The sequence below is a fragment of the Scyliorhinus canicula genome, chromosome 26 (genome assembly GCF_902713615.1).
Source record: "Scyliorhinus canicula chromosome 26, sScyCan1.1, whole genome shotgun sequence".
NCBI classification, from domain to species: Eukaryota; Metazoa; Chordata; class Chondrichthyes; order Carcharhiniformes; family Scyliorhinidae; genus Scyliorhinus; species Scyliorhinus canicula.
The window spans coordinates 11,033,895-11,059,872 of NC_052171.1; the positions used below are offsets into that span (position 1 = coordinate 11,033,895).

At 52.9% G+C, this 25,978-nt stretch overlaps 1 protein-coding gene across 1 annotated transcript in view; it reads left to right on the forward strand.

Annotated features, from left to right (window-relative positions):
* The first annotated feature begins 235 nt into the window (after positions 1 to 235).
* LOC119957432 (prosaposin-like) overlaps positions 236 to 25,978 on the forward strand; it is a 70,494-nt gene continuing 44,751 nt past the window's right edge. Inside the window, exons 1-3 of the mRNA XM_038785498.1 lie at positions 236 to 296; positions 6,704 to 6,837; positions 24,875 to 24,967. Of these exons, the coding sequence (XP_038641426.1) occupies positions 254 to 296; positions 6,704 to 6,837; positions 24,875 to 24,967 (270 nt within the window). The 5' untranslated portion in view covers positions 236 to 253. The remainder of the gene's footprint in view (positions 297 to 6,703; positions 6,838 to 24,874; positions 24,968 to 25,978) is intronic.

The following is a 25,978-nucleotide window of genomic DNA, read 5'->3' on the forward strand; positions in this document are numbered from 1 at the left end:
ACAGTTTCACCTTTGAAGGTGAAAGTTTAATTGTAACAGGGCGTCGGGGACGAGATACCACTTTAAGAACTGGCACATTGCAATAAATCTGCTGGCTTGAGTGAGGGACGTGGTTATTGGCATGGTTTCTATTGGAGGAAACTTTCTTGTTTGACACTCATTATTTTCTAATTGGCCGGCAAAGTCTTTGCTGAGGGGTCGTTCCTTCTATATAACAGAGAGTCAGTGCGGTTTGTAAAGTCAGGGAGCAGAGATGGCTCTCTTTCTGTTCCTTGCTTTGTTATTCGCTTCTCCAGGTAAGATGTTAGTCGCTGTGTAAAATATATTTCTTCAGGACATTGAGAGAGGGCTGGGCTCCACTATCAGTGTGTGTCACTCCACGTTGCTTCTTTGAAGTAGTTGTGTTGTTGCAGCTCAGAATGTAACCCAAAATTGCCGTCTGTTTCCTCTGTGTGTTCAGTGACCCTGCCCCGTTTAGATTTCCTTCAGTGAGAAGCTACGATGGGCTGTGTCCACCCTGCCCTGCCTCTCCGGTACTCTCCTGCAGAATGATTGTGTCCTGTGAAAGCTTGAATCTCTCCTCAAGCCCGAGGTTGACCATCCTTCACCCGTGATGGACATTCAGACTTGGCAATTCAACAACTCATTTCTCCTTTTCTATTTAACTCAGCTGATGCTGTGGATGATCAGATGGTTTCTTTAACAGCGAGGCTGTTGTGCGGTGGATGTGAACAAAGAACTTAGAAAAGTACAGCACAGGAACAGGCCCTTCGGCCCTCCAAGCCTGCGCCGACCATGCTGCCCGTCTAAACTAAATCTTCTACACTTCCTGGGTCCGTACCCCTCTATTCCCATCCTATTCACGTATTTGTCAAGATGACCCTTAAACTATCGTCCCTGATTCCACCACCTCCTCCGGCAGCGAGTTCCAGGCACCCACTACCCTCTGTGTAAAAAACTTGCCTCGTACATCTCCTCCAAACCTTACCCCTCGCACCTTAAACCTATGCCCCCTAGTAATTGACCCCTCTACCCTGGGGAAAAGCCTCTGACTATCCACTCTGTCTATGCCCCTCATAATTTTGTAGACCTCTATCAGGTCGCCCCTCAACCTCCCTCGTTCCAGTGAGAACAAACAGAGTTTATTCAACCGCTTCTCATAGCTAATGCCCTCCATACCAGGCAACATCCTGGTAAACCTCTTCTGCACCCGCTCCAAAGCCTCCGCATCCTTCTGGTAGTGTGGCGACCAGAATTGAACACTATACTCCAAGTGTGGCCTAACTAAGGTTCTATACAGCTGCAACATGACTTGCCAATTTTTATACTCAATGCCCCGACCAATGAAGGCAAGCATGTCGTATGCCTTCTTGACTACCTTCTCCACTTACGTTGCCCCTTTCAGTGACCTGTGGACCTGTACACCTAGATTCTCTGACTTTCAATACTCTTGTGGGTTCTACCATTCACTGTATATTCCCTACCTGCCTTAGACCTTCCAAAATGCATTACCTCACATTTGTCTGGATTAAACTCCATCTGCCATCTCTCCGCCCAAGTCTCCAAACGATCTAAATCCTGCTGTATCCTCTGACAATCCTCATCGCTATCCGCAATTCCACCAACCTTTGTGTCGTCCGCAAACTTACTAATCAGGGCCGGGCTTCTCCCCTACCCGGCGGGGCAGGGGGGGGTCCCGGCGGGATGGAGTGGCGTCAACCACTCCGGCGTCGGGCCGCCCCAAAGGGAGGGGGTCACTTCCGCGTCCACCATCGTGAAGACCATGGCAAACGCAGAAGGAAAAGAGCGCCCCCACGGCACAGGCCCGCCCGCCGATCGGTGGGCCCCGATCAAGGCCTACAGTCAAGTTGGTGGAGGCGCTCGACAACATGGGGAACGGACCGGAAGCCCAGGGGAGCACGATACAGAAGCCGAGAAAGTCGTCGACGGACCAGAGTGACCAAATTGGCGCCCTGGAGGCCGAGGTCAAGAGGGTGGTGGGAGCTGGAAAAGGGAAGGCCGAGGACCAGGAGAATCGGTCGAGGCGGCAGATGGAGGGGATGGAGGGCAGGGACCCGGCCGATTCGGTGGCCCAAATGCTGGGCAACCCTAGTTGGGAGGAACAACTTCCCCAAACAGAGGGAGATGGACTGGGCTCAGAGATCACTCCAACCTAAGCCCTGGGCCGGGGAGCAGCCGAGGGTGATAATAGCGAAGCTGCACAAATACCAGAACTGGGAAAGGATCCTTCTCTGGGCTTGACAGACGAACGCATGCAACTGGGAGAGACGTCAAATCAGAGTGTCTCAAGACTTTGGGGCTGACCAGGCAAAGTGCAGGGCCGTATGTAACCATGCAAAGAGAGCACTGTATAAGAACAAGGTCAGATTTAGGATGTTATTCCCAGACTGCTTTGCGTAATGTACCAGGGCAAAGAGCATTATTTTACTGCCCCTGCAGATCATAGAACATAGAACATTACAGCGCAGAACAGGCCCTTCGGCCCTCGACGTTGCGCCGACCTGTGAAACCCCTCTAAAGCCCATCTACACTATTCCCTTATCGCCCATATGCCTATCCAATGACCATTTGAATACGTTTAGTGTTGGCGAGTCCACTACTGTTGCAGGCAGGGCATTCCACGCCCTTACTACCCTCTGAGTAAAGAACCTACCTCTGACTCCCCTATCTATCTATCTCCCCTCAATTTAAAGCTATGTCCTCTCGTGCTGGACATCACCATCCGAGGGAAAAGGCTCTCACTGTCCACCTTCTCTAATCCTCTGATCATCTTGTATGCCTCAATTAAGTCACCTCTTAACCTTCTTCTCTCTAACGAAAACAGCCTCAAGTCCCTCAGCCTTTCCTCGTAAGATCTTCCCCCCATAACAGGCAACATTCTGGTAAATCTCCTCTGCACCCTTTCCAATGCTTCCACGTCCTTCCTACAATGCGGCGACCAGAACTGCACGCAATACTCCAAATGCGGCCGCACCAGAGTTTTGTACAACTGCAACATGACCTCATGGCTCCGAAACTCAATCCCTCTACCAATAAAAGCTAACACACCGTACACCTTCTTAACAACCCTCTCAACCTGGGTGGCAACTTTCAGGGATCTATGTACATGGACACCGAGATCTCTCTGCTCGTCCACACTGCCAAGAATCTTACCATTAGCCCAGTACTCGGTCTTTCTGTTATTCCTTCCAAAATGAATCACCTCACACTTTTCTGCATTAAACTCCATTTGCCACCTCTCAGCCCAGCTTTGCAGCTTATCTATGTCCCTCTGTAACCTGCAACATCCTTCCGCACTGTCCACAAGTCCACCGACTTTACTGTCATCTGGTGGAGAGCTTTGTCTGTAAGATCGGTCTGGACAGGTGACAAAAGAGGCAATGGTGAGTACGGCTCAGAGGAGGCGAAGGGAAGAAATGGACAATCCTGCCTGGGATGCCATCGCCTAGCTATGGACGGGGGAGCCAGCTGACAGGAAGGAAGGGGGTGTGGACAGCAGAGTGCCGGAGAGGGTGAGGAGGAGATAGAAAGGACACCAGTGGACCGGGCGTAAAAGGGGGATTGGATGGACACTGGGAGGGGGCCACCACACAGGCGGGAAAGCGAGCAGGGGTGGCACAGTGGCGCAGTTGTTAGCACTGCTGCCTCACGGCGCTGAAGACCCGGGTTTGATCCTGATCCCGGGTGACTGTCCGTGTGGAGTGATGCGCGATCAACAACTACTGAAGCGAAGGTGTAGTCCGAATTGAAGGCTTTAATCAACAAGATGTTTCCCCACCAGCCCGAGAACAGAAAGAGGCCGGCTGCTGGAAAACACGGGTTCTTATACCCCACCTCATTTTGCGGAGCTACCTTGCGTCTTGACCAATGAAAAGGCTAACACTTGGGCCAATGAGCAGTGAGCCTTCTCCACCAATGGTAGCTCACACTCCCAGGTACCGGAGTACCCAGCGCCGGCCCTAGGGTTGCTGGCGCCATGGGCAAGCTGAACTTCGGCGCCCTTGGGGGGGGCGGGGCCGAGAGGGGGGGGCCGAGAGGGGGGGGGCGGGGCCGAGAGGGGGGGCGGACCCGAGGGGAGGGCGGGGGGGAGCGGACCCGAGGGGAGGGCGGGGGAGCGGACCCGAGGGAGGGCGGGGCGGGGCGGGGGGGGGCGGGGGGGGCGGACCCGAGGGGGGGGGCGGTGGCGAGGGGGGGCGGGGCGGGCGGACCCGAGGGGGGGGGCGGGGCGGGCGGACCCGAGGGGGGGGGCGGGGCGGGCGGACCCGAGGGGGGGGGCGGGGCGGGCGGACCCGAGGGGGGGGGGGGGGCGGGCGGACCCGGGGGGGGGGGGCGGGGCGGACGGACCCGAGGGGGGGGCGGGGCGGGCGGACCCGAGGGGGGGGGGCGGGGCGGGCGGACCCGAGGGGGGGGCGGGGTGGGTGGACCCAAGGGGGGGCGGGGGGACGGACCCGAGGCGGGGGGGGGGAGCGGACCGAGCGGGCGAGCGGGGGAGCGGACCGAGCGGGGGGGCGGACCGAGGGGACGGACCGGGGGGGGGGCCGCCCTGGGGGAGTGCGGCCACCGCGCATGCGCTGGTTGGCGCCGGCCCAACTGCGCATGCGCGGGACCCGAGTCTGGCGCCCCCTAGCACATATCGCCCCGGGCGACAGCCCGAGTTGCCGGTGCCTTGAGCCGGCCCTGGGAGTACCTCTAGTCATACGACCACATGGAGTTTGCACATTCTCCCCGTGTCTACGTGGGCCTCACCCCCACAACCCAAAGATGAAAATGAATGAAAATGAAAATGAAAATGATGTGCAGGGTAGGTGGATTGGCCACGCTAAATTGCCCCTCAATTGGAAACAAATGATTGGGTACTCTAAATTAATTTTAAAAGTGGTAGGAGGTATGAGAGAGAGAGAGGGGTGGGGGGGCGGATTGGCACATCTCGCACCGGGGAGTGAGCGTCTGGCTGGGGGGGGGGGGGGGGGGGGGGAACACAGTGATGGTGGGGAAGGCAAGAGGCAAACAGAAGAGGGTGAGGTCTGGGGGGGGGGAGGGGCAATGAGGGAGGCAGAAAGGGAATCAAAAGCAAGGCGGTAACGAAACCACAAGGGATGGAAGGGCTTTGGACTGGATTCAGCAGATTCATCTCGGAAATGTGGAACAAGATGGCACCGTAAGCGGCCATTTTGGAGAGTCCCTAAGCAAAGGGATACCCCGGAGTGCAGAGGCTCACTAACATGACATATACACAGTTGGCGGCCATGTTGGGTGGCCAATGGACAAAGCGAAATACCAGAGCGCAGTTGCTCGGCCTCATGATGAGTATGGTGACTGCGGCCAACAGCGCCTAGACTTCCTCAGGAAACATGTCCACATTAACTCTTACCAGCTTTCACAGATGCACCACGGAAAGCATCCTATCGGGCTGCATCACAGCCTGGTATGGCAACTGCTCGGTCCCTGTCTGTGAGGAGTCTGCACGTTCTCCTCCGTGTCTGCGCGGGTTTCCTCCGGGTGCTCCGGTTTCCTCCCACAAGTCCCGAAAGACGCGCAGGTTAGGTTGATTGGCCGTGCTAAATTGCCCTTGGTGACGAAAAAGGTGAGTGGGCTGCGGGGATGGGGTGGAAGTGAGGGCTCAAGTGGGTCGGTGCAGACTTGATGGGCCGAATGGCCTCCTTCTGCACTGTATGTTCTATGTTAAGGTGGTAGTTACCCTGGGAACGTGGAACCAGATGAGGCAGGACATCCCTCCTGACCTCCGCTGCATCTCGGAGCCTCTCCAGGTCCACGTCTCCAAACTTTGGCGCTGGTCGTTCCGGCCCCTCTTTTCCAGAATTTCCGGGCGGAAAATCCTGCCAGACGCAGAGGCCAGAAAATTCCACCCTTTGTTTTATTCTGGATGTCCAGCCTCCGGACTATTCTGTTTTTTGAAGTGCAGTGTTCCATCCTCAGTGGATTGGGACCATTAACTTTTAATGAACACGGATATAAATTGAGCTTGGACCGCGCAGGCAAAGGAGGTTAAATCCTCAATCTGCCCAGAGGCAATGTTCTCATAGAATTTACTGTGCAGAAGGAGGCCATTCGGCCCATCGAGTCTGCACCGGCTCCTGCTTTCGATCGCAGTCCAGTGGCCTTGTGTTGCATTCTGGGTTTGTGGGCGTCTCCACGCTGGCTGGAAAACGGTGGGGGTTTTAGGCCTGAAAAACTGGCACAAGATGGCGACCGCTTCCCCGTTTTGCTGTGGGGGGGGGGGGGGGGGGGGAGCAGGGAGGCAGCGTAGAGCTCGCAGTTCCCCGTGAACGGTGGCGGCCCGCAGTTCCCGCACCGCGCTTCGTTGCGGGCTCAGCCCGCGGACCCGCAAAAGTAGTGCCCCACCCCCCCCCCTTCGGCCGCTCGCGCGCCCTGATCCGGCTGCCCACAGGGGCCCCGAATAAAGCCCCCCCTCCCGCCCGCGGATCGGCCCTGATTGAGGGGGCGGGGCATCCAGAAACCAGCGCTGCCCCCCCCGATATTGCCGTCCAAAATGGATTCTCCGCCCCGGTCGCCGAACGTGATTTCGGCGCCGGGGTACAGCGAATCTTCAGACCATCTATTAACTTTAACCCTGTGAAGGGAATGGGTTTGGAGGCAAGCAAGACGTGAGCTCTTGTGTTTTGGAGACGAGCAATGACTATCTGCTTTCAATATCTCTCAGTTGTGGCCAATTTGGGTCAAAGGATATGGACGTGCGCTTCTGACATAGAAAACAAGTGCCAGAACTTGAAGATAGCTAACCAGTGCAACACGGTGTCTCGTTGTATGAAGACTGAATGGATAAAGCCTATAGTGGTAAGTGGTGTTGAAGCCAATGTTATTGCTATGTGAGCACGGGTGAGTGAGTTCCCTCCCATACCAACTCAAGCCCCTTAATATTTGGCACCATGGACTGACTGACCCATAAGATGGTGAACCTTTATTTTTTTTTTTACATAGAATTTACAGTGCAGAAGGAGGCCATTCGGCCCATCGAGTCTGCACCGGCTCCTGGAAAGAGCACCCTACCCAAGGCCCACACCTCCACCCTATCCCCATAACTCTGTAACCCCACCCAACACTAAGGGCAATTTTGGACACTAAGGGCAATTGATCATGGCCAATCCACCTAACCTGCACAGGGGCTGGTTTAGCTCACTCAGCTAAATCGCTGGCTTTTAAAGCAGACCAAGCAGGCCAGCAGCACGGTTCGATTCCCGCACCAGCCTCCCCGGACAGGCGCCGGAATGTGGCGACTAGGGGCTTTTCACAGTAACTTCATTGAAGCCTACTCGTGACAATAAGCGATTTTCATTTTCATTTCATTTCATCTTTGGACTGTGGGAGGAAACCGGAGCACCCGGAGGAAACCCACGCACACACGGGGAGGACGTGCAGACTCCGCACAGACAGTGACCCAAGCCGGCAATCGAACCTGGGACCCTGGAGCTGTGAAGCGATTGTGCTATCCACGATGCTACCCTGCTGCCCCCCTAAACACTGGTTCATTCTCACCTGGTGTATTGTGTTCAGCTTCGGGCCCTGTACCTGAGGAAAGGTGTGGAGGCCTTGGAGAACTTGCAGAAGATATAGTTTGTGCTTTATCATATATTTAAAACATATTTAAGTGTGCTGTTGATTGCTCCTTGGCTTCAGTGCTACGGAACAGGTTTGGTTTTCACATGGCCACTATATCTCATCACTGCGCGATTCTCCGGAAAGGTTTCTAAGTGTGGTAGCGAGCGGGAACAGACAAGCTTCCCTGAGTCTGGCTCGCTGAGGCAGGAAATACGATTCAACGGTAACTGGTCCGTGTAACACAGCTCCACGGGCTTCAGATGAAGGCTCTCCAGCTGAATAGCCCAGATACCACTTGGCCAGACCCCACTAGCAAGCTTGAGCAGCTATGGGACCGAAACGACCGGCGCCAAAATGTGGAGACTTGGACCTGGGGAGGCTCCGAGATGCAGTGGAGGTCAGGAGGGATGTCCTGTTCTTCCGAGGGTCACGTAAGGTGAAGTACAGAGCAGCCAGTGCCGCCTGGGACAAAGTGGCAGCGGCTGTCAGCTTGGCATGCTCAACCAGGCGGACGGCCTCTATTGTGGCAAGACGGTCAACGACCGACGGCGGGCAGCATGAGAGAGTTGGCTCACTCCGCCATCCCCAACGATACCTTTCCGCCCCTGCGTGGGTACCACCCCAACCCTCCCTTCACCCCTCCTCCCTTCAACGCCCCTCCCCAACCCTTCCTTCGCCACCACTGCCCAGCCCCCCCACCACTGTGAACCATGCATGCGGCTAACGATGCCCTTTCTGTGTCTTGGCAGGAGAAACTCGCCCACAATGGTCGGGAGCGGGCCCAGACTGGCAATGGGGGTGCTGGACATGATATTCCTCACCTGCTTCGATGAGCGGGCCACGGAGGTGACTGAGGTGACCGAGTGGTCACCCAAGCGGAGGCTGGCGGACGCCGCAGAGGTGAGGTGCCCGGAGGACCTGTCCCTCCCACTGACCGCATGTCCCTTCTCCCGCAGGCCCTCCAGCCGACGGCATCGGCCCATCCCAGGCGGCCCCCTCTCTCGCTTCCCAGCAGAACTCCTCGGAGGAGAGCTCCGAAGGAGACGCGATCGAGGCGTCACAGTCGTCATCCCCACCCCTCCGCCAGCTCAGTGGGCAACGGTCAGGCTTCAGGGGGGCACAATCTGGTGAGCACCACACAGCCGCTGACGCACATCAAGTGGAGGCAGGAAACCCCCCCCCCCCAGGCGAGACAGAAGTCTGCTGGATCCCAGAACCCAGCTAGGCCCCAGCCGGATGCTGAGCCTGTGGAACATGCTATCCCGGAGCTGACGGAGACGTTGGAGAGCGGCCGGAACATTCAGAGGGAGATGTCAGCGACACTCCACCAGGTGCATAGGTCGATCGGAGGAGTCCTCGAGGCTACGGGTGGAGGAGACGTCACCGGCAATGCTTGGCGCCGGGGCGACCTCTGTGACGGGAATGTGCTGAGTTGTCACAAACCATGTGGCTCTCCTCAAAAACACAGTACGACAGGCACTGTTGGCCGAATTTAGCCCTGAAATTCAGACGTATTCACCTCAGAAACAAAACAAGAGGCAGCGAAGAAGAGCAATAGGCCAGAAGGCTCAAGAGACGACAGGGAAGCCAGAAGTGGTGGAAAAGGGCAGGTACAGCGAATGAGAGTCGACAGACCTACGATGCAAGGCCCCGCACGCCCCCCCCCTCCCCCCTCGCTCTCCCTGACCTGGAAAGGAATAGAAGACATTCCTCACCAAGGAGCTGGAGCTGACCGTGATGAAGGAAGAACTCAAAAGCGGAGATCCAGGTGGCGGTCAGGGTGGGGGGTCGCCATGCCGACACCGCTCCATGGGATGGCGAAGTAGCTGGGGGGGCTCAAGGAAGAACAATCCAAGAGCTCAAAAAGACACCGACTGGCCAGAGCGAGAGGATCGTCACCCCTGGAAACAGAGATGAAGAGGTTGGTGGTGGTGGGCCTCGGGAGCCTGAAGGGCCAGGACCAGGAAAACCTGCTCGGGGGCGACAGAATAGCGGGCCTGCTGGAAGGGATCGCGGGTAGAAACCCGGCTGACTACGTGGCCCAGATTCTGGGCAACTCGGTTGGAAAGAACAGCAACCCCCAAGCCGAAGGTGGACAGGGTCACTCCGACCAAGGCCGGGAGCAGCCCAGGGTGATAATCAAGTTGCACAGATACCAGATCGGGCAATAGTTGGGACGGACGCACACGTTGGGTGTACAAAGAAACTGGGGCAGGCCTGGTCCGAGATTGACCGTGCCAAGTGGACAAAAACAATGTAAAATTCCGGATGTTATTCCCAAGCCAGACTCTGGATGACATTCCAGAATAAAAAACATTGGAGAATTGGATTCTCCGATTCCCGGGCTACGTCCTGATGCCGGTGTGGGAACGATGGCGTTTTACGACTGAACATTTGACGCAAAGCGGCCACCGATCCTCCGTTTGGCTGTCGGCCAGCAGGACGGCGGCGGAGAGCACCTGGGTCCAGCTGCCGATGCGGCCTGGAGAACCGGGGCCCGTGGCCGTGCCGTGCAACATGGCGGCGGCCGCACGCGGACCCGGCCTACGAAACGGTCCCCTTCTTCGGCTGTCCCGCGGGCCCCGGACAACTCCCCAACAGTGCCCCCCCCCCCCCCGCCCGCGGAATGACCCTCCCCCGGCTGTGGCGGCACTGAATTGAGTCCGCGGCCACCGCGCCGACAAATAATAGCGTGAGAGACCCAGGCCGCCGGGAACTCGGCTGGTCGGGGGGGGGGGGGGGCGGACCATCGGGGAGTAGGCCTCAGACCACTTCCTGAGGCTGTCGATACGGCGTGCGCCATACGCCCGGAGTATGCCGCTTTGGAAGGGGCGGCGCATCACCAAAGCGGCGCCGCTCCCGATTTAGTCAGGAATGGGGATTCACCGGCCGATCGCCGAACGCGGGTTCGGCGTCAGAGACCGGAGTATCCCGGCCACTATTTCACCACCCCGACAGGAACAGGCGTGTCTGTGCACGCGAATGGCCTGGACGAGGCGGCGGAGTGGAAGGCGCCGCTGCGGGAAGAAAGAAAACGTTACGGACGTGGGCAGCTCTTGCGCAGGACAGGCATGGCTATGAGTAGGGGCACTAGCTCGGAGCGAGGAAGGGACAAGTGCAGCAGAGCGCAAGAGAGGGTGAGGAGGAGACGGAGAGGGACAGCAATGGATCGAGCACAGGGGGGGGGGGGAGATGGAGGGGGTCCACCTCACTAGCGGGGAAAGGTAGTGCCAGGACTGGGGGGGGGGGGGGGGACAGACGCCCCTCACCAGGATAGGCACCTGGAATGTTAGGGAAAGATCCAGTCTTCGCCCACCTGAAAATTATGAAAGCCGACATAGGGGAGTGTGGCGGTGTGATTTGCATAGCTGTCTGCCATTGGTGCAGAACACCGGCTTACCATTGGCCCTGGTCGGTCATGTGCCTCTCGACCGATTGGTTGAGACCAGTCATGTGGCGGCTCTCCGATTGGTCGAGAGGCTGAGTTAACCACGCCTCCATACCGAGGTATAAATAGTCAGTACGCCCGGCGGTCGGCCATTTACTGCAGTCGACCGCAGGGCTAAGTTCTAGCTTATTAAGGCCTAACTTTTGTACAGCAACTCGTCTCTCGTTCGAGTGATGGTTCATCAGGGAGAAGGACCGACTCCGCGTAAGGAAGGGCTGGGCGGGACAGACCTACCATTCATGCTACGGCACGAGTACTAGGTGGGTCACCCTACTGATAAGTAAGAGGATGGTGTTCACAGTGACCAACACGATACGGAGACAAGGATGACGGTACGTCACGGTCAGCTGAGTCCTCGACCGGTAGTCCCGGTAAACGCACCAATTGGGACGACGCGGAATTTGTTAAAAAGACCACAGCGGAAATCCCAGACGTAGATACGCACCGACTGATCGTGGGATGGGACTTGAACTGTGTACAGGACCCACTGACGGGCAGATCACACCCCGGAGCGGGGAAAACGACAGGCGTGGCTAGGTAACTGGGAATGTTTATGGGGAAGATGGCGGTTCCTGCACCCCGGTGAGGAGGAATTAAGAACAAAGAAAGGCACAGCACAGGAACAGGCCCTTCGGCCCTCCAAGCCTGTACCGACCATGCTGCCCGTCTAAACTAAAATCTTCCACACTTCTGGGGTCCGTATCCCTCTATTCCCATCCTATTCATGTATTTGTCAATATTCTTGTTCTAATCAGTACACAAGGTCTGCACCCGGAACGATTTCTTTCTAGCGGGGAAATAGGTGCTTCCAGAAATAGTCAGGACAGAATACTCCGCGATCGTAATCTCCGACCACGCTCCACACTTTACGGATGTGAGGTTGGAGACGGGCCGTGCCCAATGCTCCCCATGGAGATCGGACACGACCTGTTTGCCCGACAAGGTCTTCTGCCAGAACTGTGACTAGTGGTGTTCCACAGGGATCCGTGCTCGGACCACTGTTGTTTGTGATATACATAAATGATCTGGATGAAGGTCTGATTAGCAAGTTGGCAGATGACACAAAGATTGGTGGAGTAGCAGATAGTGAAGGGGACTGTCAGAGAATACAGCAGAATGTAGATAGATTGGAGAGTTGGGCAAAGAAATGGCAGATGCAGTTCAATCCGGGCAAATGCGAGGTGATGCATTTTGGAAGATCCAATTCAAGAGCGAAGTATACGGTAAATGAAAAAGCCCTGGGGAAAATTGATGTACAGAGAGATCTGGGAGTTCAGGTCCATTGTACCCTGAAGGTGGCTGTGCAGGTTGATAGAGTGGTCAAGAAGGCATACAGCATGCTTGCCTTCATCGGCCGGGGTATTGAGTACAAGAGTCGGTAGCTCATGTTACAGTTGTATAGGACTTTGGTTAGGCCACATTTGGAATACTGCGTGCAGTTCTGGTCGCCACATTACCAGAAGGATGTGGATGCTTTAGAGAGGGTGCAGAGGAGGTTCACCAGGATGTTGCCTGGTATGGAGGGTGCTAGCTATGAAGAAAGGATGAGTAGATTGGGATTGTTTTCATTAGAAAGACGGAGGTTGAGGGGGGACCTCATTGAGGTCTACAAAATCATGAGAGGTACGGACAGGGTTGGTAGCAAGAAGCTTTTTCCAAGAGTGGGGGTGTCAGTTACAAGGGGTCACGAGTTCAAGGTGAGAGGGGGAATGTTTAAGGGAGATGTGCGTGGAAAGTTCTTTACGCAGAGGGTGGTGGGTGCCTGGAACGCATTGCCAGCGGAGGTGGTAGAGGCGGGCACGATAGCATCATTTAAGATGCATCCGGACAGATATATGAACGGGCGGGGAACAGAGGGATCCATTCTTAGAAAGTAGGCGACAGTTTTAGATAGAGGATCTGGATCGGCGCAGGCTTGGAGGGCCGAAGGGCCTGTTCCTGTGCTGTAATTTTCCTTTGTTCTTCTATGGTCTTGAAAACATCACAGGCCATAGGTGCGTATGTTACTAACAAGCAGAATGGGGGTAGTCTCACCTTCCACATTCTAGGAGGCACTGAAGGCCGCGATTGGGGAACAATTCTAGCCAATAAGGAGAGGGAAGAGAGGGCAGACAGGGGGGGGGGGGATCTTTTATAAACACGGAGGGAAGGCTAGCCGCCTGCTGGCTCACCAGCTGAGAAAGCAGAGGTGAAGCCCAGAGGTGGACTGGTAGCAGAACCGAAAAAGGTCAGCAAAGTGTTCGGGCCTTCTACCGGGGCGGCTGTACCCCTCTGTGCCCCCAGACGGGGACTCGAGGATGTGACTGTTCCTCGACGGACTGGACATGCCAAGTGTAGGGGGTTGGCAGACGGAGGGAGCTGGAAGCATCGATAGAACTTGCAGAGGTCACGGAGAACATCCAACTCCTGGCGGACATCGACAAATAATTCGCACCGGCTCTTGCCCCGCAACTTTGCGAGATGTTCAGACTCGCTAGCGAAGGGCATCTTGCCTCCAACGCTAACGCAGGCCACCATATCGCTGATACCCCCAAAAAAGATCAATTTCGCTGCTCAACGTGGACGCGAAAATACTCGCAACGGTCCTGGCCAGGAGAACGCTTACCAGAGGTGGTCGCAGAGGACCAGACGGGCTTTGTCAAAGGTAGACAGCTACCTGCGAACATCAGGCGGCTGCTGAACGTGATAATGACCCCCCTCCGGGAAGAGAACACCAGAGGCGATCGTCTCCCTGGACGCAGAAAAGGTCTTCGACAGAGTCGAGTGAAAGTACCTCATTGAGATACCGGAGAGGTTTGGGCTAGGGACGGGGTTCACATTATGGGTGAAACTCCTATACAATAGCCCTGAGGCGAGGATTCGTACTAACCATCAGCTCTGAATACTTCCATACACTACGACTAAATAACCACTAGAGGGAGCACCAGAGACATGCAGACATGCAGCTAATGAACACATAGAATAGGACACGACCAATGGGCAGTCAAGACACCCAGAGGTGACACTACCACAAGGGGGCATTACACAACCCAAATGTTAGGACAGGGCAGACATGCTTTGTCTCTTTCCACAGGCGACACTTAGAGAGTAGGACAGGGGCAGATCAGAAGCATCACACCCACCACGTGGCTTAGAGCCGACTGGTTAGTTAGACTGAGTTACGACAGCAAGATTAGCAGGAGAGTCGAACTCATAGAGAACTGTGCTAATGGTTCAATAAATCACATTGAACTTACTTCAACATCTGGAGTATCTTTTGGTCAAAGTTGCATCGAGTTGCAGCCTGTGTTATCCCAGAGTACACAACGCAACACTCCTCTGCACCTCGGACCCGCAAAACGGCACGAACAAATCCAGGAAACGTCCGGGAGAGTCCGGAACCTTCTCGGGCTACAAACTCAACCTGGACAAAAGTGAGGTTTTCCCGGTGAACCCGAGAGGGGGAGGAGCAGAGCTGGAAGGTCTCCCTACTTAAAATAGCCCAAAACGAATTCCTCTTCCTGTAAAACCAGAAAGCCCCCTGCTGGACACGGATCCACAAATGAAATCTGACTAGCCGGTCGGAAGGAGTGAAAAAGGGCCCACTGAGATGGGAATCACTCCCGCTTTCCCAGGTGGGAAGGACGATCAAGATAGAATCATAGAATTTACAGTGCAGAAGGAGGCCATTCGGCACCGGCCCTTGCGAGCCCCCTCCTCAAGCCCAGGTATCTACCCTATCCCCATTACCCCCACTTAACCTTTTTAGGGCAATTGATCACGGCCAATCCACCTAACCTGCACACCTTTGGACTGTGGGAGGAAACCGGAGCACCCGGAGGAAACCCACATAGACATGGGGAGAACGTGCAGACTCTGCATAGACAGTGACCCAAGCCGGGAATCGAACCTGGGACCCCGGAGCTGCGAAGCAACTGTGCTAACCACTGCGCTACCCTGCTGCCCCATATGATGAATGTACTGCCCAGGTTCCTCTTGCCGTTTAGATCCATATCCATCGACATCCCAAGGCCTTTTTCCAAAAAGTAGTCACATCTGACGTTTGTGAGAAGTCCACCATGTTTCCACCAGCTCGATGCCACCTTAAAGAGGTGGAGACAGGACGGGGGGGGGGGGGGGCACTAGGGGTGAGGGACGTAGGCACAGGGGAGGGTCCTGCGACCCTAGAAGAGCAGACGGAGAGACAGGGGCCACTGAACGGTCGAGAATTCCAACGTTTGCAGATCAGCAACTTTCTCCGCAAGGACGAGGTGCCCTCTGGCCGCGAGAGACACAATGTTCGAGGAGTTACTGGGTGCAGACCGTCTGGAAAAGGGGACATACACGGACGCTTATCAGAAAAGACGCACCCCCCACTGGACGGAACGAGGGAGAAATGTGGTGGGGACTCTGGAGTGGGGCATTGAACCAGGCCAACTCCACCTCCTCCTGCTCAAGGCCTCATGCTGCTTAAAGTGGTGCCCAGAGCACTTGACAAGAATGAGCAGGTTCTTCCCGGAGGTGGACGATAGGTGTGAACAGTGGCAGCGAGGCCACATGTCCTGGCGAGCCTTCGTCGAGGCCATGTCCAAGGCTGTGGGGTAAGGGTGGGCCTGTGCCCGAGAGAGAGGCAGTGTTCGGTGTATCGGACCTGCCAGAACTTCAGATGGGGACAGAGGGCCGAAGCCCGAGCCTTTGCTTCCCGAATCCCGAGAGAATCCGGCTCGGTTGGCGATCGGCAGTGCCGCCCACAGCTGCAGACCGACGGGCGCACCGATTGAAAGTTCCCCATCTGGAGAAGGTCAAGTTCACCTCCGCAAAGCGTGCGGACCATTCACCAGCCCGTCCCAAGACTTGTTTGGAGGCCAATAATAACTGACAGAACGGTGGGAAGGAGGGGGGGGGGGGGGGGGGGGGGGTGGAGGATGGGGCAGGTGGGACGCACAGGGCCACAGAAGGCAGACAAGACCGAGGGGGGGGGGGGGGGCAACAGGGAGGAGAGACCCAAGGAAACGCCAAACGGAAACCCAGGGCGAGATCAACGGGGTCCAGAGGGCCCACTAAAAAACCATAAGCAAACACCACACAAACCATCTACGGTCAAAGAAAGGGCCAAGGGGGGGGGGGGGGGGGGGGAGCAGGGGGCAGTGAGCAAAGGGGGGAATGCCAAAATATCTTTTAAAACAATGTGTGGCGCTGAATCCAACACTGCCAAGGTGGCGACTGCAGTGGAGAGCCTGGTGCACGACGTCAGCAGCATCAGCGGAGATGTCCAAGACGTGGCGCAGTTGGTGATGACCGTGGCTGAGGATCTCGGCCGAATGGACGCCTCGCCGGGGGTAGGTGACCCTGTACCAGACTGACCGCGATGAGGTGCAGAGGGACTCCCGCTCTCAGAGAAGAATGGCCGTGGCACCGCGGAGCTTGTCCCAGTCGCTGAGGGGCATCGGCCAGGGCATCGACACGATGGTGCAGACATCAGAGATTGGCTAGACCTGGCAAAGCCAGATGATGCGGGGCAGCCGGGGCTCGAACCCAGCTGGGGGGCAACTCGGACCCGTCCTACGGAGTGGAGATGGTGACCCCTCTGTTGAGGCCATGTATCAAAGTCAGCACCTGGCACGGTTGCACACGTGGCTGGGGATGCCCGCTACAAGCATCAAAGGCCACGTGACGTGGTACGCAGCTGGCAGCCTCCACCTCCGACGTATCCTTCGCCCTTTCGGATAAAGGTACCTGCCAGTAACCTTCAAGTAAATCCAGTTTGGAGATAAAAGTTGATTGTCCCACCTTCTCAATGCAATCCTCCAAACGTGGGATAGGATAAGAGTCCGTTCTTGTAACTGCATTAATATTGTTCGCACACAATCATTGGGTAATGTCTAGTTTTGGTACCATCACTATGGGTGAGCTCCATTGGCTGCAACCCACTTCGATTATACCATTTTTAAGCATACTTTCAATTTCGTTTTGAACCTGTGCCAATTTTAGAGGGTTAAATCTATATGCATGTTGTTTAATTGGAACAGCATTTCCCACATCTACATCATGTATAACCAATTTAGTACTTTGAAACTTATTTCCACAATATTGCCCATGTGATATTAATAACTCTTTCAAGTCAGTTTGTTTTTCCTCTGGAAGGTAACTCAATGATTTTTCCCAATTTTTAAGAACATCCTCGTTATCCAATTTAATTTGGGGAATGTCAAATTCAGAGACATCTGGATTTGGTTCTTCACTTTGAGTTAGAATCACTAAAATATCCTTTTGCTCTCTTTCCCTTTCAAAGTACCTTTGAAGCATATTCACATGACACACTCGGTGAGTTTCCCTTCTATCTGGCGTTCTTACCAAATACTTCACCTCACTCAATTTCCTTTCAATCTGATGAGGTCCACAAAACTTTGGCTTTCTTGTTGGCTACCTGTTTCATCACATGCTGTGCAACTTCTAAATGTTGTCTAACCAATTACTCTGCTCTATTTAATCGTTCCCCAAAATCTGACATGCAATCCAATAATGTCCTTTTAGTCTGCTCAAGCACCAATTTCTCCTTAATCAATTTAAATGGTCCTCTTACCTCATGACCAAAAATTAATTTAAAAGGACTGAATTTGATTGACTCATTAGGTGCATCCCTAATTGCAAATAGTACGAATGGAATTCCTTTATCCCAATCTTCTGGATAATCTTGACAATAAGCCCTCAACATTGTCTTTAATGTCTGATGCCACCTTTCTAATGCTCCCTGCGATTCTGGATGGTACGCAGTTGATTTAAATTGTTTTACTGCTAAGCTATCCATAACTTCATTGAATAACCTTGAGGTAAAATGTGATCCTTGATCCGATTGTATTTCTGTGGGTAGTCCATATCTAGTCAGAAATTTAAGTAACTCCTCCACAATCTTTTTAGCTGTAATATTACATACTGGAATGGCCTCTGGAAACCTAGGAGACACATTCATTATAGTCAAAAGATATTGATTTCCACTTTTCATTTTAGGAAGCGGTCCTACGTAATCAATTAAGACCCTTGCGAAAGGCTCCTCAAATGCTGGAATGGGTATTAAGTGAGCTGTATTTATCACCGCTTGACGTTTCCCTATCACTTGACATGTGTGACATGATCGACAAAATTCAACTACATCTTTATGTAGTCCAGGCTAATAAAAATGTTTTTTATTTTAACTTGAGTTTTCGTTACTCCCAAATGACCTTTTACTGGTACCTCATGTGCAACTCGCAACACCTCCTTTCTATACCCTACCGGCAATACTACTTGATGAACTTCTGCCCACTTTTCATCCACCTGCATATGTCGCCATTTTCTCATTAAGACATCATTTTAAGGTAATAACATTCTGGTATACACTCAGATTCCTCTTCCATGTATGCTTTCTGATACATCGTTTAATTTCTATATCTTTCTGTTGTAACTCCGCCAATTTTCCTGAACTAAAAATATCGGCCTCATCCTCCACCTGTTCTTTTCCAACGATCTGATCAAAAATTGTTTCAACTTTATCTTCACTCTTTGATTTCTTCTCTCATCTCAACTTTGTGATCTTGTTACTACACAATCTGGTAAATCCTGTGAGGGATAGAAACTGGGGACATGAGAAATACTCAAGTGGCAAAGGTAACGGTCATCTGATGGGAGATAATAAGGAGAGTGTATCTTAGATTAAAAAAGAAATCCAGGAGGGTGGTAAATCCCAAGATATTTGTCCTTCAACACTTCAGATGTCTGATTTTCCACTGGCTTATCAACCACAGTAGGCATCACTCCCACCTGCGATCCAGTTATATCATTCCCCAAGATAAACTGTATTCCTGGACAATATAGTTTCTCTATTACTCCTACTACCACTTCACCACTCTTCACTGGACTTTCCAACCTTACCTTATATAATGGAACACTACTCCTCTCACCCCGAATTCCACATATTACCACCTTTTCTTGCAATATTCCTCCCAAACTACATAACTCCACATCTCTTACCATCAAAGATGGACCAGCTCCCGTATTTCTTAAAATTTGGTTTCTTTACCTACTCCTCCTGATACACATGAGTAAATTTACCCACACAGGTAAATTCTTTAAAGATATCTGACACCTTCTTATCAATCACCTCTTGATCAGGCTGTACAATCTTTTGCACCTCCTTCGCTTCACTTGGGCTTTCCTTTACCACTTTAACAAACCTCACTGTCTTATCCTGTTTTACCACATCAGCCTTCCCAGTGCTTTTCTTCAACCACCAACACTGTGACTTTACATGGTCTAGTTTATTACAGTGAAAACATTTGAAACTTTTCATTCCTCTTCCACCCTCCTGGATTTCTTTTTTAATCTAAGATACACTCTCCTTATTATCTCCCATCAGATGACCGTTACCTTTGCCACTTGAGTATTTCTCATGTCCCCAGTTTCTATCCCTCACAGGCTGAAACTGATGTTGGAAACCAAACTTTGATTTATGAATTAATTCATAATCATCTGCCATTTCTGCTGCTAATCTCACAGTTTTAACCCTCTGTTCTTCCACATGAGTTCTCACTACATCAGCAATTGAATTTTTAAACTCTTCCAAAAGTATAATTTCTCTGAGAGCTTCATACGCTTGGTCTATTTCCAAAGCCCTTATCCACCTATCAAAATTACTCTGTTTGATCCTTTCAAACTCCATGTATGTTTGACCAGGTTCTTTCCTTAAATTTCTAAACCTTTGTCTGTAAACTTCAGGCACTAGTTCATATGCACCTAAGTTGGATTCTTTCACCTCCTCATACGTCCCAGATACCTCCTCCGGTAGTGATGCAAAACTTCACTAGCCCTACCTACCAGCTTTGTTTGAATCAGTAACACCCACATGTCCTGTGGCCATTTCATTTGTTTCACCACCTTCTCAAATGAAATGAAAAAAGCTTCTACATCCTTCTCATCAAACCTTGGCAATGCTTGGACATATTTAAATAGATCCCCACCAAACCTTTGACTATACCACTCTTGCTCTTTCTCATTATCCTCAGACTGTACCTTTCTCTTTACCTCTGCCAATTTTAACTGACATTCACGTTTCATGGCCAGTTTCTGAAGTTCAAAGTCTCTCTCTCCTTTTCTTCTCCCCTGATCTGCACCTCCCTTTCTCTCGCATTTTCGTCTGCTCGGGCTATTCGTTCTTTTTCCCTTTTCCTCTCTCTCTTTTTCTTCTTCCCTGATCTGTACCTGCCTTTCTCTCTCGCTTTATGTTCTGCTAGGGCTAGTCTTTCTTTTCCCTCATTTCGAATTCAAGCGGCTTTAATTCTTTTTCATTTCAAAGCTGCTTTCAGTCTTTGTCGTGTTCAAGCTGCTTGCTCTGTAATAGAATTATTGTCATTTCCAATGATTCTGACTGTGTCTCGGGCAATTTTAAATGCTCAGCTACCGCCGCAATGACCTCCTTTTCGTATTTTGTCAGGCAATGTAAACCGCAATGTTTTTGCCACACCTGAAAGTCCTTTTTTAGTCTCCGTTTGTAAGGTACTGCGTGTGACCTCCTCCACCCCCAAAATCTTCTGAGCCTCTGAAAGAGCCATTGTCCAGAACACCCTCCTTTTTGAACCTTGAATACAATACCTGAAAAGCAATCACAAATATGCTCACCCCTCAATGCCTTTAAGTTCACTGAGCCAACCCAATCACGAAAGGTAGACTTTTATCCCGGACGAGCCCCCAATTTTGTTTCGGGGCTGAGTTTAAAAACTCCAAAGAGTACTATGTTTTGTTGACTTTGGCTAGGATGAGCACACAAGCCTTCACTTGAGGCGTGATTCAACAGTCTCCCTGGACACTTCAATCGAAATAAGCCTCAATCCAAGAACTTAGTTACCATTTATATAAGCACACAGCAAGATTTTTTTTATCGATTACAAAACATAAAGACACTCCCCAGCTACAGCAATCTATGTATAACACTTAATAAATTCCACCTTAACTGTTCCAATTCAAAAACCAAATGTGATGAAAGTGAAAGCAAAACTTTCTCACAGCCACAGCCCAGCTCCACCCACACGATGACATCACTGAAGCCATTTGATAAGACAAAAACCTTTCTTGAAGGAACACTCACATGACATCACCTATAACTCCCGCTGACCGCGGAGGCCTCTGGCTGTTCGGCTGAAGGCTGTTGCTAATTGGGAATTGGTAATCGTGGTTGAGTGCGCATTTCACACATCCCACGTGGATTCCCGTGGGTGGGGGTGCCGTGTGGCATGGTGTGAATGGGCCCCATTCGCACCACGCTTGAACACTGCGGGAGGCAGCAGCACAGACGCAGCAGCCGACCTTCGATCGCCCAGCAATCGGACCCCAGCCATGGGCACGTGTAACCCCAGGGGGCCACATCAGAGGTGGAGGCAGCCAGCTGCTTATCCATCCCGTGGACCTCGATGCCCCTGGTGGTGAATGCTGGCGGGCTCTAGGGACTCGTCGCACTTGATGGCGGCAGAGGCACAGTCGAGTGGTGACTGCGAAATGGGGCTTCGTCAGAGGGGCGAAACCTGGGAGAGCTGGTGGCCATTGTCGTCACTCAATAGGATGGATCCGGGTTTCCCCCCTGCGCCTTCCCCGTCCTCTCAGTTGGTTCCCCTCAGCACAGACGGGCAGTCGGATTGAGCCCCTGCGTCATCAGGCTCTGCCAGCCCTGGTGGCTCCCCGATATCTGCGCCATGATGTTGACGATGCTCCTCAGGGATCGGGACACGCTTTGCAGCGACTCGGCAATGCCCACCTGCCACTGGGCCAAGCTCCGCAGCGTCCCGGCCTTTCCGACATGTCCCACAGCACCTCATCAGGGTAAGGCTGGTACTGCGTCACGTCACCCAGTGAGTTGGACATCCGGCCGCGACCCTCAGCCGTTGGCCGCCACCGACAGCGCCACGCCTCGAACACCACTGATGCTGCTGACGTCGTGCACCAGGCTCTCCACTGCAGTTGCCACCCTGGCAGTGTTGGTCTCGATGCCACCCATTGCAGGCGCTACCTCTGCGCCCGTAACCTTTGTTACATGGTTGCACAGTGGTTAGCACTGTCGCTTCACAGCACCAGGGTCCCAGGTTCCCTTCCCGGCTTGGGTGACTGTGCGGAGTCTGCACGTTCTCCCCCGTGTCTGCGTGGGTTTCCTCCGGGTGCTCCGGTTTCCTCCCACAAGCTCCCGAAAGACGTGCTTGTTAGGGTGAATTAGACATTCTGAATTCTCCCTCTGTATACCCGAACAGGCGCCGGAATGTGGCGACTAGGGGCCTTTCACAGTAACTTCATTGCGGCGTTAATGTAAGCATACTTGTGACAATAAAGATTGTAAAAAAAGTAATCGGTTATGGACCTGCTGGAGTGTTGCTGACATCTCCCTCTAAGTGTCTCGGCCGATCCTTAACGTCTCCATCAGCTCTGGATAGCCTGGTGTCAGCATCTGGCTGGGGCCCAACTCAGACCTGGGATCCAGCAGCCCTCCGACTACTGCCGGGCCTGGCTGGTCCCGTCACCAGCTGATGTACGTCAGCGGCCGTGTGTTGCTCACCAGAATGTGCCCCAGAAGCCTGACCATTAGCGTTGCCCACTGGGGTGCGTGTATCTGCGCTGGTGGAGGGTGGGGATTGTGACAGCTGGATTGTGAGTGTTTCGGGGTTCTCCTCCAAGGTAGCATCATGGGAGTGCGGGGAGGGGGGTCAATCCCGGATGGGGTGCCGCAGACGGCTGGAGACCTGCGGGAGAATGAACAGCGTGAGGGATAGGTCAGTCTATATGGCATGAACAACTCACGTTCGACAGGTCCTCCAGGTGGAGTCCAGTGACCCCTGACCTCTGCGGCGTGCGCCAACCTCCGCGCATTGGCCACTGCTCTGTTCTCAGCCATCCCAAAATCTCCCGGGCCCCTTCCTCGAAGGTGGTTGAGGCTTCTTATGGTCCGACACATCTCCGACAGTCTGGGCCCTCTCCCGGCGATTGTGGAGATACAGAGAGGTCATCGTTAGCCACCTGGTGGTTCATAGTGCTACGGGCTGGGGAGGCGGGGGGGGGGGGGGTGGGGGGGGGGGTGGGGGGGGGGTGGGGGGGGGGAATGGAGGGTTTGCGGGCTGGTCACGTGGGGGGGGGCGGGGCGCTGTTGGATGGAGGGTGTAAACTTACGCATGCGGCCCGGTGTAGGCCGTGGACCTTCTTGCAGTACTGGAGGCCGATCCTTATGGCCGCTGTCGCTTCACCCCAGGCCGCACTGGGTCTCACTTTCCAGGACCCTCGGCGAAACAGGATATCCCTCCTGGCCTCGACTGCGTCCAGGAGCCTCCGCAGCTCCGCCTGTCCAGACTTTGGGGCCGTGGTTGGCGACCCTTCATTTGCGGTGTGAAGCAAGTGGGGCCTCGTTGTGGGCCGGTTAATGTTAGATTTCATTGCCGACCTCGCTAGCTAAGCATCAGGGAGCTCACAGCAATTCCCGCTCGCTTCCACACTTCAAAACCTTTCCGGAGAATCGCGCCCCGCAGATTTAGTTCTGCCTCATGCTAACCATCCCCCGCTGTAACAGCAGATATGAGATAACCACAGACCTTCACAGACAAGGTTCAGTGAAAATCAGCCAGGCTATTACATAAGAACATAAGAACATAAGAACTAGGAGCAGGAGTAGGCCATCTGGCCCCTCGAGCCTGCTCCGCCATTCAATTAGATCATGGCTGATCTTTTGTGGACTCAGCTCCACTTTCCGGCCCGAACACCACAACCCTTAATCCCTTTATTCTTCAAAAAACTATCTATCTTTACCTTAAAAACATGTAATGAAGGAGCCTCAACTGCTTCACTGGGCAAGGAATTCCATAGATTCACAACCCTTTGGGTGAAGAAGTTCCTCCTAAACTCAGTCCTAAATCTACTTCCCCTTATTTTGAGGCTATGCCCCCTAGTTCTGCTGTCACCCGCCAGTGGAAACAACCTGCCCGCATCTATCCTATCTATTCCCTTCATAATTTTAAATGTTTCCCCCCTCATCCTTCTAAATTCCAACGAGTACAGTCCCAGTCTACTCAACCTCTCCTCATAATCCAACCCCTTCAGCTCTGGGATTAACCTAGTGAATCTCCTCTGCACACCCTCCAGTGCCAGTACGCCCTTTCTCAAGTAAGGAGACCAAAACTGAACACAATACTCCAGGTGTGGCCGCACTAACACCTTATACAATTGCAACATAACCTCCCTAGTCTTAAACTCCATCCCTCTAGCAATGAAGGACAAAATTCCATTTGCCTTCTTAATCACCTGTTGCACTTGTAAACCAACCTTCTGTGACTCATGCACTAGCACACCCAGGTCTCTCTGAACAGCGGCATGCTTTAATATTTTATCGTTTAAATAATAATCCCGTTTGCTGTTATTCCTACCAAAATGGATAACCTCATATTTGTCAACCTCGTTCAATTACCCTCGTTGGAAAATGCAACCTGGATGCACTTAACTACAGTGCTTTGCCATCAAAACGGAACTCGCTGTTTGTAAAGCATTTAAAAAGCACCAACATATTATTGTACTGTACACTTTCCTCCTGTTAATTTTTGCCTGTGGATGTTCGTCGTGACAGCACAGCAGTCAAACAGCCCACCAACGCCCACGGTCCTGGCTTGTATATTCACGAAGCTCGGTCGAGTCACATACCCAGTCCTCATAGCCTCGTGAGGAGAGGAGGTGAAGGAAACGGGGAGGAAGTGAGGAATAATAGAAATGATTTTGCTCATTTGATCACAGCTGGATTGTGACAAAGGGATATTCGCCGTGAACCGCAATTCCAACAGATTCATTCTTGTTTTTCAGGATGACGACACCTGCAAAGTGTGCAAAACGTTCACGCGCGAGGCAGTTAGCAAGTGGAAGGCCGCTGCCTCGCAGAAGGTCAAAATACAGCAGGTACTGATCGGCAATAAGGAATAAGGCATTTGGGTCAGGATGAGGGTAACAGAGGGAAACCAGTCTCTGAACATTTCAATGTTAAATATTCAGTTATCCCTGTTGTGGTGAATGTATTCACCTAATGCATGCATGATACTGTAACCTATGACCTATGACCTGGAAGTGGTGATACAAAGTGCTTCCAGGTGCTGTGTTGTAACCCCGGTGGGCTCTGGCTCCGCCCTCACCGGGGCCATATATAAGAACATAAGAGCTAGGAGCAGGAGTCGGCCATCTGGCCCCTCGAGCCTGCTCCGCCATTCAATTAGATCATGGCTGATCTTTTGTGGACTCAGCTCCACTTTCGGGCCCGAACACCATAACCCTTAATCCCTTTATACTTCAAAAAACAATCTATCTTTACCTTAAAAACATGTAATGAAGGAGCCTCAACTGCTTCACTGGGCAAGGAATTCCACAGATTCACAACCCTTTGGGTGAAGAAGTTCCTCCTAAACTCAGTCCTAAATCTACTTCCCCTTATTTTGAGGCTATGTCCCCTAGTTCTGCTGTCACCCGCCAGTGGAAACAACCTGCCCGCATCTATCCTATCTATTCCCTTCATAATTTTAAATGTTTCTATAAGATCCCCCCCTCATCCTTCTAAATTCCAACGAGTACAGTCCCAGTCTACTCAACCTCTCCTCATAATCCAACCCCTTCAGCTCTGGGATTAACCTAGTGAATCTCCTCTGCACACCCTCCAGCGCCAGTACGTCCTTTCTCAAGTAAGGAGACCAAAACTGAACACAATATAGACCGTCTGTGGGCAGCATTCATCTGCACAACCGACTCTGGCTGGGCAAGTTCATGACTAATAAAGCCTAATGTTCACTCGCTCTCTCTGCCTCTCGGTGAATTGAAGGTATATTACCTGTCGTTCCCATTGAATCTCGGTGCCTGGAGCCATGCTCACAATCTGAACTGATGCTGCTGCAAAGCTGATTGCAGGGGACAGGCTCTGTGATC